The sequence below is a fragment of the Geospiza fortis genome, unplaced genomic scaffold, assembly GCF_000277835.1.
Source record: "Geospiza fortis unplaced genomic scaffold, GeoFor_1.0 scaffold212, whole genome shotgun sequence".
NCBI classification, from domain to species: domain Eukaryota; kingdom Metazoa; phylum Chordata; class Aves; order Passeriformes; family Thraupidae; genus Geospiza; species Geospiza fortis.
In genome coordinates this window covers 269585-287570 of record NW_005054644.1, presented here as the reverse complement: position 1 = coordinate 287570, position 17986 = coordinate 269585, and the positions used below count along the sequence as shown (strand labels likewise).

Sequence of the window (17986 nt, the reverse complement as noted above, 5' to 3'; positions counted from 1 at the left end):
CTCCTTTTATCTCCTTTTTCTCGTTGCTGTGGGCTTGGAGCGGGCAGCCCAGGGAGGTGATGGAGTCACCATCCCTGGAGGTGTTTGAGGAAAGGCTGGACGTGGCACTCAGTGCCGTGGGCTGCTTCACAGGGAGGTGTTCGGCCGTAGGTTGGTCTCGGTGATCTCAGAGGTCTTTTCCAACCCAATGGACTTCTGTGTGGAGAGGGGCCGCCTGCCCAACGCGCCCTTGGGTTTCAGTTCTCCTTTTTCGAAGCAGAGGCTCTGCGCGGCCGCTCTGCAGGGCCGGGGGAGTTCCCAGTGGCGGCAGGTGGCTCTGCGGGCTCCGGTGTGGGCCGGGATAGGGATGGGCCAGGGCTGGGAATCGCCTGTCTGCGTGGTTCATGGGCTGCTCTCCGTAAGTAAATCCGTGTTACAGGTAACTTGTTCAAAACAATTTAGTGGATAACAGGATAGTGCAAAAAAAATAGTTTTAAAAACCTCCATTAGTGCCTTTGTAGCAAGGTTATGTATAACTAGATACATGGAGAGTTTTATTAACTTGGGTGGGAAGTTAAGTAGGGAACGTCTTGGCTAAGTTTTGTTCAGGAATTGAAATGCTTGTCATGCAGCCTCCCATCCTATGTGTTGTTTTCCTTCTTGTCCATAATAATTTACAGCTACACTAAATAAGCATGTGGGTTTTATTTGTCTTTACTTTTAACGTGTTGTGCAACACTGAAGTTGTCAGTGCTAGCTTTTTTTAGAGCAAGGGTGGCTGTGTGTGACTGGGGTTTTTTTCAAAGTGTTTTTCCATTACTTTTAGTAGCTTTGAAGGTAATCTGTAATGGCAGACTGGAAGGAGAACACACATACCCAGAATAAATCCAAAACGTTTTTTTCTTAGCACTTTTATTTTCAGAGAAACCTAATCAAAGGATAATACAGCTCTGTGTTTCATACCAACATTAAATTTATAATGAACAGTTACTTTTCTCTGTCTTCATTCAGGTTGTATGGAGCTGTCTTTGCTCTCTTAATCTTAGTAAAGCCTTTTCTATAAAGTTAAAAAGAGACAGTGGGTATTAAAAAAAACAAACAAAAACCAACAAAACACCTGCTCTAGCAATCCTTGTTTTACTTTTTTTGAGTGCTCAAACACCCATCATTTTCCTTAAATTGAAAATATGTGTAAAAAAAGAATTGCAGGGGGTCAAATAAGATATTTAAATTTCAAGCTTTTATTTTGTGTCAATTGGTAATAAATTATGGGAAACAGATCTTCCAGCTCCTTAGGATTGGAATTTTACATAAATGTTTCACAATGGATAAAAACTTCCCAGCAAAAAGGCGTGTAAGAAGTCCTTAGGGTTTGTTGTTTATTTTCTTTAATAGTGTTCGTTCTCCCCTGTGTTTTGTTTTTGTTTTCCTTCTGAGCAGAGCAGACAAGTGTGTTGGCCTGGTACAGTGTAACCCACTTAATGCCCTAGGGATGGGCTTTTGTCACAAGAGTTACACTGGAAAGAATATGAATGTACAAGGTAGCCTTGAACCAATAGAGGCTGCTATTACTGAGATTCCCTGAAGGAAAAGGGAAACTAATGCAAGGGAGAAAGATGAGCACATTTGGGCAGAAATAATTGCTGGATAAGTTATTGAAAGAGTGGAAGCAGTAATAGAGAAGTAGGTTGCAAGGAGAATGTCAAATAGCTCAGGCATTGTTAGCAGTGTTGGACCAGGAGCAGCAGCACTGAAGGGTGTTTTGAAGTTGGCTGAAAGTAATAGAATATTTAAGCTGGAAGATGTTAACTGTGAACTGCTGAGAAATGTCAACTCTGATTAAATTGGAATAAATAAGTTTGCTCATTTAACTTGAATTTGGGGAATGAGGTTGGAGGTGAAGGTTAGGCTTATGCAATATTAAACTGACGGAGATATAAATGTAGATATTTCTCCTGACAAATTTTGCTAACTGACTTTGTGTCTAGCTAGAAGTTAGAATAAATGAAGTGATTCTGGCAGTAGGTGCTGAAATGATTTAATGATCCAAGGGTTATATGAACTTCACAATTCCTTCCCTTGGCCACTGGGTCTTTCATAGTCCTGGGTCATGCCAGGCAACTGTTTGAACTAGAATCCTGAGCTTCAAAGGAGTCAAAACCTTACAAAGAAACCCCCAAATAAAACTTTTTATGGTATCTAAATGAGTGGCAACAACTGAATGACAGTTCATTTTGGGTTGGGTTCATATAAGAAATTACAACTAAATTCTAGTGATATTCTGATCTTAGATCAAGGCTGCTTACAACTAGAGGCAATTTCAGATAGTCTGTGTTTTCTTTTGGATAGATGTTTAATAATTTGCTGACAGGCTATCTTCATAGTGCAGTGGTGAAATCACAGACACAGGAAGGAAGACTCGTGAGGAGGTGAGGACTTTGGTAGGGCTGGCTCTGAGGCAGCTGACAAGTGACTGTCAGTAAAGGGGTGTTCCTGATCCACAGCTCTTACGTCAATGCCCCATGGAGGGGAGGGTCAGGTTGGAGGCTGACTAATGTCTCTGCTTGTAGCACATTGGAAAGTACAAAGCCTGTAGCCTCCTGGCTTCATATCTGGTTGTTTTCCTTTGAATTGAGAGTCTTTCCAGGTCAAACATGTCTGTGGCCTCTTATGCACTAAAAAAGTATTCTTCTGCCACTTAATTGACCAGGGTATAAACCACTACCTCCCAAATATAAGAACAAGGATTGACTAAGGGGAGAAAAGTGAGAAAACATGATTCTGTCCTTTCTTTTCAGATTTTTGGAAACTTGCAGATCTGCTGTAGGCAACAAGTTTTACCACTGTAGTGATTGAGGGCTGAGAAATGTAAATCCTCCATAAACAGTAAGTGTTGAAAACTATGTAGTTTTGGATTCTGCCCTTTCTGCTGCAACTCTTGTAGTTCTTGGGACTTCTTTTCAGACCTTTCACAGAGAAGCAATTAATGTCTTTCTTAGATGGGCTGCTTTAACTAACAAACTACGTTTTCTATGCTAGCCTGGCAATTATTGTCAAATGCTTTGTTTCTGTGAAAAAACCCAACTACTAATGAGGGAGGGAGTTTACATTTCTATTGAAAGGCAAGTGTTTTTTTCAGTCAAAATACTTGCAGTGATGTGCCTTTTTAAACTTCTGATCTGATACCAGTGGCTTAACAAAATACGGTGGCTTAGTAAATAAAATTGTGAATAAGCTTCAAAACTGAAATGGATGTGCTTATATGTGTAAATTTGAGGATAGGAAGTTGTGAAACATGATCAGTGTTATGCTTGTAGAACTGCTAATTCTGCTTGTCCATAATTTTAGTGTTTTTTTCTTAGATGGTCCCTTTTTGATGGCCCCTTTTTTTTCTTAGATGGCCCCTTTTTGGCTGATGGCACATTAGGTTGTAAGTAAACATGATTACTTACATGATGGGAACAAACTTGAGTCTATTTTACATTCAACAGCTTCAGTTAAAGGACAGTGTGCTACATATCCTCAAGAAAACCTTTAGGTTTAGTCTTGGTTTTGTCTAACAGGTGGTTCACCAGTAACCACTGAATGACAGTGATAACTGAAACAAATTTTCTTGCCTGTTTCCAAGTTATAAAATAAATACAAGTGGAGAAGCAATTGTCTGGAAATTGGAAGTGTCCCTGACATCTGTTTCTTCAAAAATGCTAAGGCAGTTCAGTGGTGGTGTTACAATAGATCCAGGGTTTGGTGCCCTATTAAAGACAGGGAGTGGAGGTGAGATTTCAGTTGCTATGTGTGGTTTTTTTGTTTGGGTTTTTAATGGTGTGCTGCAGTGGCTAGTATCAACATGGGAAAAATGAAACTAAATAGGTCCAATTGCCTTGGTTTACTTAATAGTTTACATGGGGTTTGCAGCTTGCTGACATTATAGATGCAGTGCAGTTACTGTGTTGGCTAGCACTGATTTTCATAGAACTTGAGTTCAGCATTTGTCTCCAGCCTTCAGTACACTGGTGTGAGTAGACCTCCTTAATATATGAAATTATTTTTATAGTAAAAAAGGACAAATTCTTAGACTTGCGTTCACATGTTGCTACTATGGTTTTCTAGACCAAGAATCTAGCTTTTCTTAGAGTGCTGCCTCAGTACCTGTAAGAGAGGTATTTGTACTCAAAATAAAGACAGACATTAAGCTGACATATGGAAGTAACACAATCTGGATGGATAGACTGGACAAGGCAGTAGTATTTCATTAACCTTTGCAGGACTGGATTTTGTAATGCAAACTGATTTTTCTGAGGTTGCTTAGCTGTTTGTCTTTCGTTGTGACAGCAAATATTTGGACTGATAGTGGAAATATTTGACTTGCAATTCATTTTACTGTTTAAAAGGGACATCCTTAAAGGCAAAAATTAATATCCTTTTTTGTTATGGTATATGTTCATGTCATAAATTACATTTAGTAGAAAATGTTCCCTGCTTTTAACAGGAATATTGGAGTCTGTGATTTAAGCACTGTAACCTTTTAAGTTAGGGGAAGCAATTCAGAAATGGTTATCAAAATGAACCAGAGTGGGCCTGCTTTTTATTTCCTCTGACTTTCTTTGAATATTGAAATGATTGAAGAACATGAGGAAAATTATTCTTGTTACAGGCTCTTTGTCTACTAGGTTGAGCTTACTTTTACATTAACTAATTGTGTAGCTCACTAAGAAATAACTATAGCAAACAGTTACATGTAATTCTATACTGTCTTGTGATTCCTGATGCTGGGTAAAACAATCAGATGCACATTAGGAATTAAGTTTTTGTTTTGTTTTCAGATGATGAATGATGATTTAAACTGAAAAATTGACATAGTAAATTTTCAGAAACATCATATTGTATGTTAACCATCCCTTCCAAAACCACTGTCAAAATGCACATTATACAGATAAATTGTATAATAGGAGAAATAATATTAGTTCTTGTAGTGTTTTAAGTATTTTATCATTGTATTATTTGTTGGAGTGTTAAGGCTTCATAATTTTAGAAAAAACAATTACAAAAATTGAGTTCTTTAAAAATCTTAACTTATTTAAAGATGCACAATCAGAAAATAAATGCAGCAGTTTACTGTTCTGAAAAATACAACTCTGATTCAGCAGATACTCTAAATCACATTATCAGTTGTGGCTGCAGATGAGTCCCTTACACAGTAATAAAACTATAAATGTATAAAGTCTTAGCTACTTTCAAACAAAAATACTTATTAATACTTTCAAACGTGCTTCTTTGGTGCTTCAGATACAGCTTGTCAGCATCTATTTAAATTATTGAATGTATATTCCATTACTTTGGATTAAAAACTTTACAGAAACTTAATTCCAGCCTAGCATGGCAGATGTGGAAACTGAATGTCCTGAAAAGCAACATTGCTTGCAACATCACGGAAGACTCTTCTGTAGCTTTTGTGTGAAAGGACCCGTTTGGTCCACTTTTAATAGTTTGTGGTTGGTCTGTAATTGTCTGCCCAGTAAAACTAATTTTATGGTCATCAGTCTCTTAGACCTCACTGGAATGGCCCACACAGCTGAAATTGTGCAAATAAACTCTGCAGGTTGTAGATGCACAAAGTAGTAGATACTGTTAACAGCTTCCTTATGTGTATTTTGTTTAAAATGTGGCCTTGTGAACAATTTCATTATAATAACTGCCATTGATAAAAATGCAGATGCTGAAGAAACGAGTGCTTAGTACCAGCCAGAACTACTTAAGCCAGTTATTTATGCACGTTGTGGCATTTGCCGAACTTCCAATTTCTGCAGGACTGGAAAAATAAATTATAACTTGTTCCCTGCACTGGTAGGGAAGAGCAGGAGAACATCCAGTACCCTCTGTTCCCATGAAAGCAGTATTTATTAAGAAGCAGCTCCTATCTATTGATGTAGAAACTGGAGACATAAATAAATGCACTAGACCATTTTCAGAGTTAAGAGTTAAGCATCTCTTAACTGCAACTCTTACACAAGTAGTCCAGTGACTCTAATGAGGTTTTTCACATGCACTAAATGTATGTGTTCATAACCTGAGCCATAGCCATTATCCTCTAACTCTCTGAAGAGTAAATGAACTATCTTATTGTAGCTTCTAAGAAGCTGTGTTATCATACAAACCTGTACAGAATTAAGGTTTTGTAAACGTTGTTAGTTATGCAGTATGAATGAATTAAATTACTTGCTCTGAAAAAAAAATTAATGGAAGCAGTCAGTTCCTTGTATTTTGATTTTTTTTGTGTTGAGGCTTCAAACTACTCGTTTTGTCTTACTGTAGATTGTGTCTAGCAAGTAAATATTCAAAGATGGAAAGTCACTGATAAAAAAAATTCCTGAAATTTCTTGCTCCTACTGTAGGCCTTGATTGTAAGGCAGCACAGAGTCATATGACTCTCACACCAGCTTGTATCAGGTACTAATTCTACAGCCACACTGTGGGTGATGTATATGCCAGTAATGCTAATTACAACTAGCAAGACCACATTCCTTCCTTCAAAGAAAGAGAGGGACTAGGCAACTTATGACCCATTTCCATTTCAAATAGATGCTATTTTCAGAGAAGCCTGGTAGGGCTGAAGCCCAGACTATCAGGTAGGTTTAGGAACACAGTTCTCATACAGAAACTTCAATTTGAGCTTGATAAAATGAAACTTTAGCCCCAAGCAATTAAAACACCATTTTGCAGTATTAGATGACACTACAGTTGTGAGGGCAAAGGTTGGGTACAAAGCACTAATAAGTAGCACAAACTACTTTAGTGCTAAAGGATATTTTTTATTATTATTTCTTTTTAAGTCTAACAGTTAAAAAGCCTTCTTTGGTGTCACTAATTTGCCATCCCCATGCTGGCAGCCAGACTATTCACTAGCACTTTCAGAATTTTTGACAGTTTTACTGTGGGAAGTTGACACCTCCTAACTGAACTGTCATTTTAGGCTTGGGCTCAGTATGTGGCATTTTGAGTATCATTGAAGTAGTAACAGCAAATTTTCTTTTGTGGAAGTTTTAATAGTATTCCATTCACCAATACTGTTCTGCAAGAAGTAAACTATAAACTATTGAATGCTCATCTAAATAAAATGACAGCATTTGCATTAGTTCCATAGATAACTGTGTTCCTAGTGCTTTGGTTTAAAAAGTAACTTTGGTAATAAAATACAGCACTGAAGTGACTAGTTCAAGGCACATGCTCTATAAAATTCTCTCACTCTGCTTTTTTCCATGAACCTTTTCCAGTGAACATAAATTAGTTATAGCACTTGTTGAATGTGATGTGGTACCCCTTCAGTACAAAGGGGGAGTGGTTTGAAGGATTTGGGGGTTTAAAATAGTTCTAAGTGACAGACCAGTAATTTATGCAGCATACTGCTTAGATGCAGGCTGCAAGTCTGTGGAAGAGACACCTCTTTAATTTGATATTCTTGACTGGGTACTCTTACTGGACTGTATCTGCAGTTCACCTGTTTAGTGGAGTCCTGTTTTTGTACATGAAACTTGATGTTGGTGGAATTTAAAACACATTCTTGATATTTATGTGTGCAAAATTTGGTGCTCACAACTATTTCCCTTTTTAACATTTTCCTTAATTTTTACAGGTCTAGGAAAACAGGAGGATCCTTTCCCGTAACAATGGCAACAAAATCATCACTGCTTAAAGTAATACTGCTGGGAGATGGTGGAGTTGGGAAGAGTTCCCTCATGAACAGATATGTCACCAACAAGTTCGATGCGCAGCTGTTTCATACAATAGGTGTGGAATTCTTAAATAAAGAGTTGGAAGTGGATGGACATTTTGTTACCATGCAGATATGGGACACAGCAGGTCAGGAACGCTTTAGGAGCTTGCGGACTCCTTTCTATAGAGGTTCTGACTGTTGCCTGCTAACCTTCAGTGTGGATGACTCTCAAAGTTTCCAAAACTTAAGCAACTGGAAGAAAGAATTCATTTATTATGCAGATGTGAAGGAGCCTGAAAATTTTCCATTTGTGATACTGGGTAACAAAGTTGATATTGATGAAAGGCAAGTATCTACAGAAGAAGCCCAAGACTGGTGCAGGAATAATGGCAACTATCCCTATTTTGAAACCAGTGCAAAAGATGCCACTAACGTTGCAGCAGCCTTTGAAGAAGCTGTTAGAAGAGTTCTAGCCTCTGAAGATAGATCAGATCACTTTATTCAAACAGATACAGTAAACCTTCATCGGAAACCGAAGCCCAGCTCATCTTGTTGTTGACTTAAATTTCTTTTGCCAAATTACTGTTGACTAGCTTGCTCTGTAAAGGAATGGGGAAGGTGTAGTAAATAGAATAACAAATGGGTTTCACTCTAATATTAAAATTGTAACATTCTGCTGCTTTCATGGGGGAGAAAAAGAAAAATCTCCATTCATGAGTGACCCATTATTGAATTAGTGATGCTTTGTTTAGGAAGACATCAAGGAAAAAAATAATATAAGAATATAATTTGCCAACTTTATTCATATGATAAGTACTTTGAATATAATTAAAACTTGAAAGTTCTAGAAGCACTACTTTGAAGAAGCTGTTCTGGAATTCAGGCACAAAGATACTTTTATATGTGTATATTTTTATGAAATCAGCATTCCACTTTTGTTTCATTAGATGTCAGTTTCTTAACAATGCTAGATATTAAACTTCAGTCTCACTACATTCCTTTTCCTGTGAGTGGTACTTCATCTCTAATGTGGTTATTATAAGTTAATATAAATTACATCCAGGTCTTCTGATTGCCTAATGTTGCTGTAATTTGTGTAAGTTTGTAAGCAGGAAGTAAATTTCCTATGTATTTAATGTCCATTTTCTCCCATATACTATTCTAATGCTGCACTAATTTTTCCAGTGGTTTAATGCAAAATACTGATCATTTTTAAAATTAATGTGTGTCCTTGCCTTAAGTCCATTCTGGCATGTTTCTGATCAATAAGGTGAAAAATCTGAGTAACTGAAATGTAACCATTTTTTGAAAAAGAAATGCTTTATTTAGTCAGCTTTAATAGCACTTGAAAGGATCCACATTGTGACAATTTTTTAGGAAAACTTGTGTACAGCCTTAGAAGTTCCAAACTTCTTGTTCCTGTTAACCTGAGCTATGAATGTGTTTACCTGTAATATCTGCACTGTGATATTAAGGAATGGCAATACGTAGAGAACTCAGGAAGCTCTTGACTTACAGTAGATTTGACAGCTTTCAGCCCTAATACAGGTATATAACTATAGATAGTGTTTGAGCTGAATTTGATCATTATTAAAATTGCTATTTTAGGATATGGACTTGTACCTTTAAGGGATAATATCTTTTATATACTGAATTCATTTCATAATTATGAACCAGAACAAATTCTGTATTTGTTGGACAGTTTTTCGCAGTCAGGCAGACAAAACTTACAGGTGTTTTAGAGGCTTTCAGCTGCAGTTTAAGTGGTAGAATACTTGTATGAGAAATGGTTATTGACTCTCAGAGTAACCACTGTCCTTGCAATAGCAAAATTACTAGTGCACTCGCAATTGCTTCCATCTGTAATTGACTGCTAACAGGCACACATGTGCACATGGTCTGAGAGGAAGTCTGATGCTGCGGGACAGGCCATGTTATTCATTAAACAACTGCTTTCTGTACAGAAACTGTTTTTGTTTCAATGGAAAAGCATTTCTTGAAGAGTACATTACCAGCAAGCACTTTATCTTAAAAGTATCTGATCAATCTGTACCAGGTGTAATTATTTGGAAGTAAAGCTTGCAAAAACAAACCCTTCTTGTTGCTCTTAGTACACTTTTCTGAATGTATTTATTCTTGTTCAGCCTGTCCAGGACAACTTTAGTCTGCAGATCTGCTACTCCTGCTTAAAACTTGCATATTTTTATCTTTTGTGCATTCCTAAATCTGATTCATCATTGCAGTCCTGCATCTAAACGAACAGAACTGTATTTTAAAGTTCAATCCCTGAGGAGTTAAATTTAGGTTGAACTGCTACTTATGTTTAATTTCTAGTCAATGAAGGAAAAGATCTGCAAAGAAAATCTTGGCTAAATCCCTCTTAATCTTAGGATGAGAGAGCAAAAACCTTTAGAAATTAAGATTGCTTGTGTTAGGGGCTACTAATCTAGTGATGTGAAATGGTTGTAAAACCACTACCTTACAACTTAAAGCTTCCTTTGACATTCATTTTAGCAGAGATTAAGGTTGAAACAAAACAGGAGCTGAAGATACTGTGACTAGAGTACTATAGATACCATTCAGGTAAGATTGCTAAAAGGGAAAAATGAAGGATGAGAACCACTATCATCTTTCTTCTGTGCAGGCATCTGTGTTTTCCCATCTGTCCCCTTTCCACTTTACATCATGGTTACCAAGCCTCCATCTCAGAAATAGGTTTAATAAAGTTAAAACATAATCCCATAGAAGTGTATTACTCATGCCCTGGGAGCTGCTGTGTCACAACTGTCACATCACAAAAGTGGCCAATAAAGATAAACAGGTGTGTACATGCTTGGTTAATAAGACAGCATAGGAATTAGGCTTAGGTCAGGAGTTGGTCTCAGAGAGAAACTACTTAATGCCTACAGAATCAAAAATCTTTTGACAAGCACTTATAGGTGACAGGTATAAAATCATAATGCTTAATAATAAACATTAATTTCTGTACTTTGTAAAAGCTAGGTTTCATTCCATATAGATGTAAGGCAGGCATTTGTGGCTTATGTTTCAATTCACTGATTTCTTTCAAGAACTAACACACATCAAATATTACAGCATCCTGTTAGCAGTATGTGGAGCTCTGCAGATTGACATACTGTGTAACATGTATGCAAAGTTCCAGTGTCCTTTAAAATGAGGAAAAAGAACTATTGTGGGTTGGTGGGACTACTGAATGCTGTGCTTGTTTGAGAGCAGAATGGGAAGGGGCAGAAGCAGCTACCTGGGACAGCTGACAGCTCATGTCACAATAAACTGTACCAATGCTTACATAAGCTGCTTTAACAGCTGCTCCATACCTCAAATGGATCTTACTTTAACTCACCTGACAGGTTACCTAAACAGTAATGGAACTTTGTAGTTCTAGTTGGAGTCTGAGTTGCATTTCCAGCCTGGATTTACTAAGGTTGATTCATGTTAGCTTGTGCTAATGTTCTCATCTCCTTACACTTGATTTTTGAATGACTTAGGGTAATTCTAATGCCTTTAATGCAGAAACTTTTTATTGCCTTTACTGCATAATGCAGATTATCTCTGTTTTCTTGTACTGCAACAGACTTTATTTTGAATTCTTACTCTTAAGCCCTGAGAGGGGGTAGGAACGTAATCCTTGCAAAGGAGGTGTTCTTTTCACTGAGAAACTGTTCACTGAAGCATGCTGGAACTGCAGCCTTCAGGCCTAGAACAGATTTGTGACTTTAGCTGACCACAAGATAATTTTCACCCATCACTTCAGGTAGTGGTCTTTCAGCTGACTGAGAAGAGTCACAAACCAAAGCATAACCAAGTGTTTCTCCACAGCCAGAGAACTTGGAGCTACCTCACCAAGGCCTTCAGGGTTCTGTCACAAGACAATGATCCTGAACCACAAACTCTAGGACAAAGGTGATGTGTTAGGACATAATTCTTCCATTCCTGTGCCAGTAACAGTCTGTTTTCATAAAGCCTAGATGGACCTGAGTCTGCATTTGCTATATTCAGAGGAAAGAGGGAAAGATGTAAGGGAGGCATAAGAACAGGCACCATTTGGCTAACTGACTTCAGAAATCAGGTAAGAAAGAAAATGCTTTCATTTTACTTAATGTCCTACTGCAGCAGCAAATGCAATTATAAAAAATGTAGCTTCTAAAAGTGGTAGAAACTGTTAGCACTAATCCTTCATATTTGCCAAGCCTTTTCTTCCTGCTAAGTATATGATTATTTAATTAAAGTATTTCCTCAGTGAATCTTAACTGTTAGTATTTTTCCAGATGTCATGATACAGGGGAGGAGGCAGAAAATAACTGCAGCTCAGTGGCTCCTTACCACATGATCAAGAATGCTTTACCTCAAGTGTGTTTGTTATTTCCATGTGTACAGAAAAAAAATTTATTTATATAAAATTACATGACATTATCAAAGGGCTGTACAATGCAGTTTATATGCAAAAACATTGCAAAGACAAGTATTCCCATCTTCACTGGCCACCCCACCAGGTACTGTTACTGTGGTTATGTAGTTTTCTTCTAAATCACTTCAAGTATACTCAACAGGCATCCATACTACAACATTTCATGTTTTATTTAAGGTAAATATGTTCTTTTTTCTCATGGAACATTTTACAGTGGCAGCTTAGCAGTAAGTGCAGAAATGATGACTGACTACACTTACAGCACATACAGATGTGGTCCCCTTAATTATACAGACTATGCAAAATACTTCTTAGAATAGCATGCCACTTCCTTTGGAAATTACTTCTCAGACATTGAAAAAAAAAAGTACAAGATAGCTTATACAGATTTGCTGCAAAAAGAAACAGAATACTTAAGATTGTAAACCCAAGCAAAGTATTAGGTACATATATGCCAAATGATCTATTTAAAAATTACTGGTTTGGAATGATGTTAAGCTTTGCAAAATGGTTCCTAAAACATTTTACAACAGAATAGGAGCCAGACAGGTCAAATAATGCCTTTCTGAAACCTCAACAAATATAGTTTCATGGTGCAAAGATCCTTCTCTAAATTTATTTACAAAAAGAAAGTTTCAGCAGTTGAAGAAATAATGGGGAAAAACAGTGAGTTTAAACATGTAAATTTCGTTTGGGTTTTTTTATGTGTGTATTCGAGTTAATGTCAGGGCAGATCTGGCTCTTCTGGTCTATTTCATTCATTGATGCAATACTGCAGCTAAATGTGTATTGCACTAAATACATGGAAAATTTGAAATTAGACACTTTTAAACTCTAGGGGTTTTCTCAAAATTTCTTGATGTACTGGAGACAGCTTTTCTGATTTTCCATTTCTTATTGAGCACTTTATATACATACAATTACACATCAATAAATAGAGGCTTGATTTACTACCACAGAGTGTTGTCTTAGTCTGGTTAGTCTGCAGAGTGAGCTCTCTACTGAAGGAATACAACTAGGAAAGTTTATTATAAAATTAAGCACTTAGACCAAACAGTCAAGAGTTCCCTTTTACTCATATTAAACCAGGTGACTGGTGACATCTTTTGCATTTAGGTCTGATTTCCTCTCACCCCGTGTCAGAGGCTTACACTTTGCATATGCATTAACACATAATGTCTCAGTTTCTTCCTTTGTACCTCTGCAGCCTCTGACAGTTTAAACTTTATTTTCACATCACATAAAAGGAAACTTCTTGAGATACACCTTTTTTTTTAACCAGAGAAGCTTGGCTGTTTTTATCTACATCAGCAAAAGAAAAAGCTGCTTCAGCATCCAATTAGTCAGTCTTCAGAAGATGAGTATAAAACATGCAGAGGACTAACCAGAAGAAGTACAGTTCAAACAATCAGGAAAGTAGGGAAAAAGCACTCACTCAGGAGATTTATTTATTCAGCTTAAAAGGTGTTTCTTTCCAAGGAACTGGACTTTTCTTTCAAAGGCAGTGGATCGAATAGGAGTATTGAGTTCATAAAATGGATTCATTGCAAACTGGGGAAAGAAGAAAAGCACAGTAAGCACAATGCCCAGCCCTGAAAAATGTCACTTCAGTTGACATCTACTACTAACTTTCAGCCTATTTAGTGCCACTAAGAGCACAGACGTCCTAAACACTCCTTGCTTTCCAGGCCCTTGCATTCTCTCCATACATGTGCAGAGCCATCCCATAGCACCAGCTCCTCAGAACAAACCCATCACACTGGTGGAAATCAGGATCATTTGAGTGCCTGTGGGAGGCTGAGATGGTGGTGCTTCCCATGACTGTTTGCCATGACCCTGTCCAGTGGAAGTACCACCAGGATTTGGGAACAAGGGCTATGTGTTCCGAGAGCAAAGCTACCGGGCTCTGTAGAAGAGTCCTTTCATTATCATAATTAATGATACCATACTACCACAAAATGCATCACAAGAAGTTGCCCCACAAGTTCTCTGTTGCCCAGAGACCCTGTTGATTCCTCAGCCCCGGAGTTGTTCAAGGCCAGGCTGGATTGGGGTTTGACCAGTCTGGTCTAGTGGAAGGTGTCCCTGCCCACGGCAAGGAAGTTGTAGATGGTTTTTATGGTCACTTCCTACCCAAACCATTCTAATCTAGTCCACAAAAAAATCACTGAACTAAAGTGAAGAAGTCTAAAAGAGCAGAGTTTATAACAATTTCAAAAAACCTATTCTGCTTAATGGAAAATACAGCCTTTGTGTCACATTACCAGCTCTGGCTGATGTGGACTGCACAGGTGCTTATACAGGCCCCCAGCAGAAAACATGCTAATACAGCTGTGCCTAGGCACAAACAGCAGAACACGCTCAAAAGTAGTGCAGCAAGACCATAAAAAATGATTTCTTACCTTTATATACAACTCATATACATCAGTAAAGAAGTTCTTGATTCCATCTTCTTGCCTTACATCATGAAGCATTATAAATCTCATATGTACAGTAATTAAGGAGAATAAAACTTTTACAAAGAAAAGAGACATTATCCTGAGATAACCATTCACACCTAATTCAACATATACCTAAAATGTTTAGTTGTACCTGAAATCGCAGTGACTCATAGGAGGAAGCATTTAAAAAAGTAATTGAAGCAATGAAATTTGGAAAGCATTACCTTTGTATTTTAACATCCCTCTATTTGAAAATAATCACCTCTCTATCCAAAGTTTCTTTTTTAAACAATGTAATTCTGAATGTGGATGATGCTCCCTGCCATGTACTCCTAAAGTTAAAATGTCACTGAATGTTACTTGCTATATGTAACAAATGTTTCTCAACAAACAGGTCCAGGACTACCTGTACATAGTATCAAGCCTCAGCACTGCATTTTCACCACTGGAGTGACTGACACCAGGCAAGTTCACTGCCACTTCTCCTGTCCAGCACGGTCAAAGGGGTGGGAACAGAGAACACACAAGCTTGCTCAGAGCCTCTCATACCTCTTTACTCCATGTACCACATTTCATTGTGCTATTTTGGCTCCTACAAAGGTGAAAATCCACCTTTCCAACTGTTCCCAGCTGCTGTGCCTCCCAACATAGTTCTTCCTGCAGCTGATGACTCTAACAATAATAGCGAGTAGCCAGAGAAATCTGTTCCAAACTCACTTTATCTACCTTACCTCTTTCTGAGAAAAGGCTTTTCTTATATAAATATAAGGAAAGAGAATAGGGAAGGATATGTCCAGCTGTGACAAAAGCAGAAACAAACCATTCATTAAACTTGTCCACAGTCTTCAAGTACATGTTGTTAGAAAGCCACATGTTCTCATCTACGAGGTCGAGAGCAGCATGGGCAATGAACTGGTTGAGGTGGCGATGATCATCCTGATGCATTTCCAGAAGACAGCAGATCAGTCATTCAGTGAAAGGAATGAAATACAAACAATCATTTGCTCCAGAACATTTGTTCAAGTTACATAATGTTACATATACCCTGCTTTTCTGTCACACGTGCCATCCTGTAATTAAATGAAACTAGCATATGTTTTCATGGTATTTGGTTTCAAGGGAGAAAAAAGGTCATAATAAAAAGATCACCACAAAACCAGTCCTGAGAGCAACAAAATCAGTAAAGCCTGTACTACATCTCAGGAACTCAAGCATGAATTCTTTTGTTTACTGATGGGCAAACTCCTACTGCTAACTTATTCTACAATATAGGCCCTCATATGTCTTTTTCTCTTCTTTCCAGGCATCTGTTTTTGTGATATTTACATAGCATACATAAAATGTAGCATTTTCTGGACTGTAACATTTCAGTCAAATTTGGCAGAAATTGACCCATAGCTTACAATGTGTACGAGCTGGGGGACAGATGAGGAAAGCAGAAATGCAGAAGGCAGGTATGCTGATAAAATCACCTAAAGATTCTGTTTTTCTCATGTTGTTTACCTAAAACCACGATTGTTTTATTGGTTTTGGGGTCTTCTTTTTTTCTGCAACTAGTATTAAATATATGCCTGCAGATGTAAACTGAATCTCTTCCTATAATAAACATGAGATCACAGTGTTTGGCCTGTGTACTTTGTAGGCAATCTAGAACACCATAGGACATCTGCCAAGAAAAGATACAGGACAAAACCACACTGGAAGCTTTTATCAGACTGGAAGAATAAGTAGTTTTGTACTGTTTCTCATAGTAACAGGATGCTGTTACTGCCACTCTCACCTCTCAGGTTTCCCCTGCAATATCTTTTACACATCCTCACACAAAGTCTAGTCTGAGTAGCCTTATTTATGATCTTTTATGGGACATTAGTTCAAAATACAGATGATGCCATACAGTTCCAATCAGTGACATCACATACTTCCATTTTTGGATACACTCTCAGATACGCGCACTTTTATTCTGACATCTATTTTTTCTTTGATGTAATGCCACTTACAGATAGATTTGTTCTTGTCCCACTGGAAACAATACTTATTGAGTAGTATTACATCTGTCACATTTTCAAAGTCTTGATTTATCACCACAAGTTTTTATCTTTCCTTACTTAAAAGCAAGTATGAATAATGTAGATGATTAAAAAATTAGGTATTTTATAGCATAAAGAATAAAGGACTGACTAGAGCTTTAAAATTTATGTTTCATACTTTACCTTATTACTTTATATAAATGTCTTAAAAGTAAGTGGCATTAAACAACATCTATTACTACTATAAAACGTCTAGACACTAAGAGAAATTACCAAAGCAAAACTAAGATATATATATTCTATAACATACAGCAGGGAATATATAAGGAAGCTGTGTTTTGTGAAGAACTAGTATAATCTGGCAAAGATTTTTTTAAGAGACTTTGTAAATCCAGAGTTCTACTCCCTATGACAAAATTTCTGTTCAATAAACCCCAGAAAACAGTAGATACTTCTTTTAACAACAATGCTGGTCATGCTTCTAATACATTGTAGAATTATAAAAGAATCACAGGAGTGTCATAGGGGGAAAAACACACCTTTGACTCTACTTTTCCAGGAGGCAGAAATTCCATTTCAAATATGGGATTATCATGATGACCAACTATCACGAAGTAGAAACTTCCAGACATTCTTCAAAACAATGCTCCCTACAAGAAAAGACAAAAATGCTGATGGCTCTATATACAAACTCTTAATCCATGTAGAAGAGCTCCTAAAAATCAGCCAATGTGCTCCCATCCATATTTACCAGAGGTAAAAGAGAGATAAACATTTAGGTATGCATGTCAAGAGGATGGAGCCGAGCTCTTCTTGGTGCAGCCGCCCACCAGGATGAGAAATAACAGGCAGAAACTGATGCCCGGGAAGTTCCACCTGGACACGAGGAGGAACTTATTGCTGTGCGTGTGACTGAGCACTGGAACAGTCTGTCCAGAAAGCCTGAAGTTATTCCAGAACAGCCCAGACACAATTCTGTGCCCTGTGCTCCAGGACGGCCCTGTTTGAGCAGGCTGGGCCAGATGCCTCTGTTCACTCCCAAGCTGTCAGATTCTGGGGGAGCCGGAGAATATCGTTGGGAAGCGGACGTGGAAGTGACCCCAGGTACCTAAAACCGATTCCTGCCCTGCTCGCCGATGATTTACCCACCGGGAGCCCCCGGACACAGCGATATCCCAGCCCATAGCACCCGTCTGGAGGAACCTCCTCGCCTGCCTCTCCCCGGGCCCAGCTCCCAGGCAGCAGAAGGGGAAGGGCGGCAGCCGGCGGGCGCCTCCTCCCTGGGACAATCCCACGGCTCCAACCCCGGGCCCTCCAGAGGTGCCCGGAAAGGCCAACCCGTCCCGCCGCCCCCCGGGGGGAAGGCCCGGACTCCGCGGGGCTGCCGTCCCCAGGGGGG

The 17986-nt window shown here is 38.3% G+C and overlaps 2 protein-coding genes across 3 annotated transcripts; one reads left to right on the top strand and one right to left on the bottom strand.

Annotated features, from left to right (window-relative positions):
• Positions 1–2773: 2773 nt before the first annotated feature.
• On the top strand, positions 2774–9782 carry RAB9A (RAB9A, member RAS oncogene family). The gene is made up of 2 exons (XM_005430512.2): positions 2774–2865; positions 7610–9782. Exon 2 carries the CDS (start codon positions 7644–7646, stop codon positions 8247–8249), a length of 606 nt encoding a protein of 201 aa, XP_005430569.1. The 5' UTR covers positions 2774–2865; positions 7610–7643; the 3' UTR covers positions 8250–9782.
• A 2284-nt stretch (positions 9783–12066) lies between these two features.
• Positions 12067–17903, bottom strand: TRAPPC2 (trafficking protein particle complex 2). 2 transcript variants are annotated; one of them, XM_031064856.1, is made up of 5 exons: positions 17737–17903; positions 17127–17237; positions 15352–15496; positions 14522–14607; positions 12067–13670 (listed from the first exon to the last, which is right to left on the bottom strand). In XM_031064856.1, exons 2-5 carry the CDS (start codon positions 17217–17219, stop codon positions 13572–13574), a joined length of 423 nt encoding a protein of 140 aa, XP_030920716.1. In that variant the 5' UTR covers positions 17220–17237; positions 17737–17903; the 3' UTR covers positions 12067–13571. The 2 variants fall into 2 exon arrangements, with proteins under 2 accessions (XP_030920716.1, XP_005430567.1); XM_005430510.2 differs by lacking the exon at positions 17737–17903 and adding an exon at positions 17339–17673.
• Positions 17904–17986: the final 83 nt, after the last annotated feature.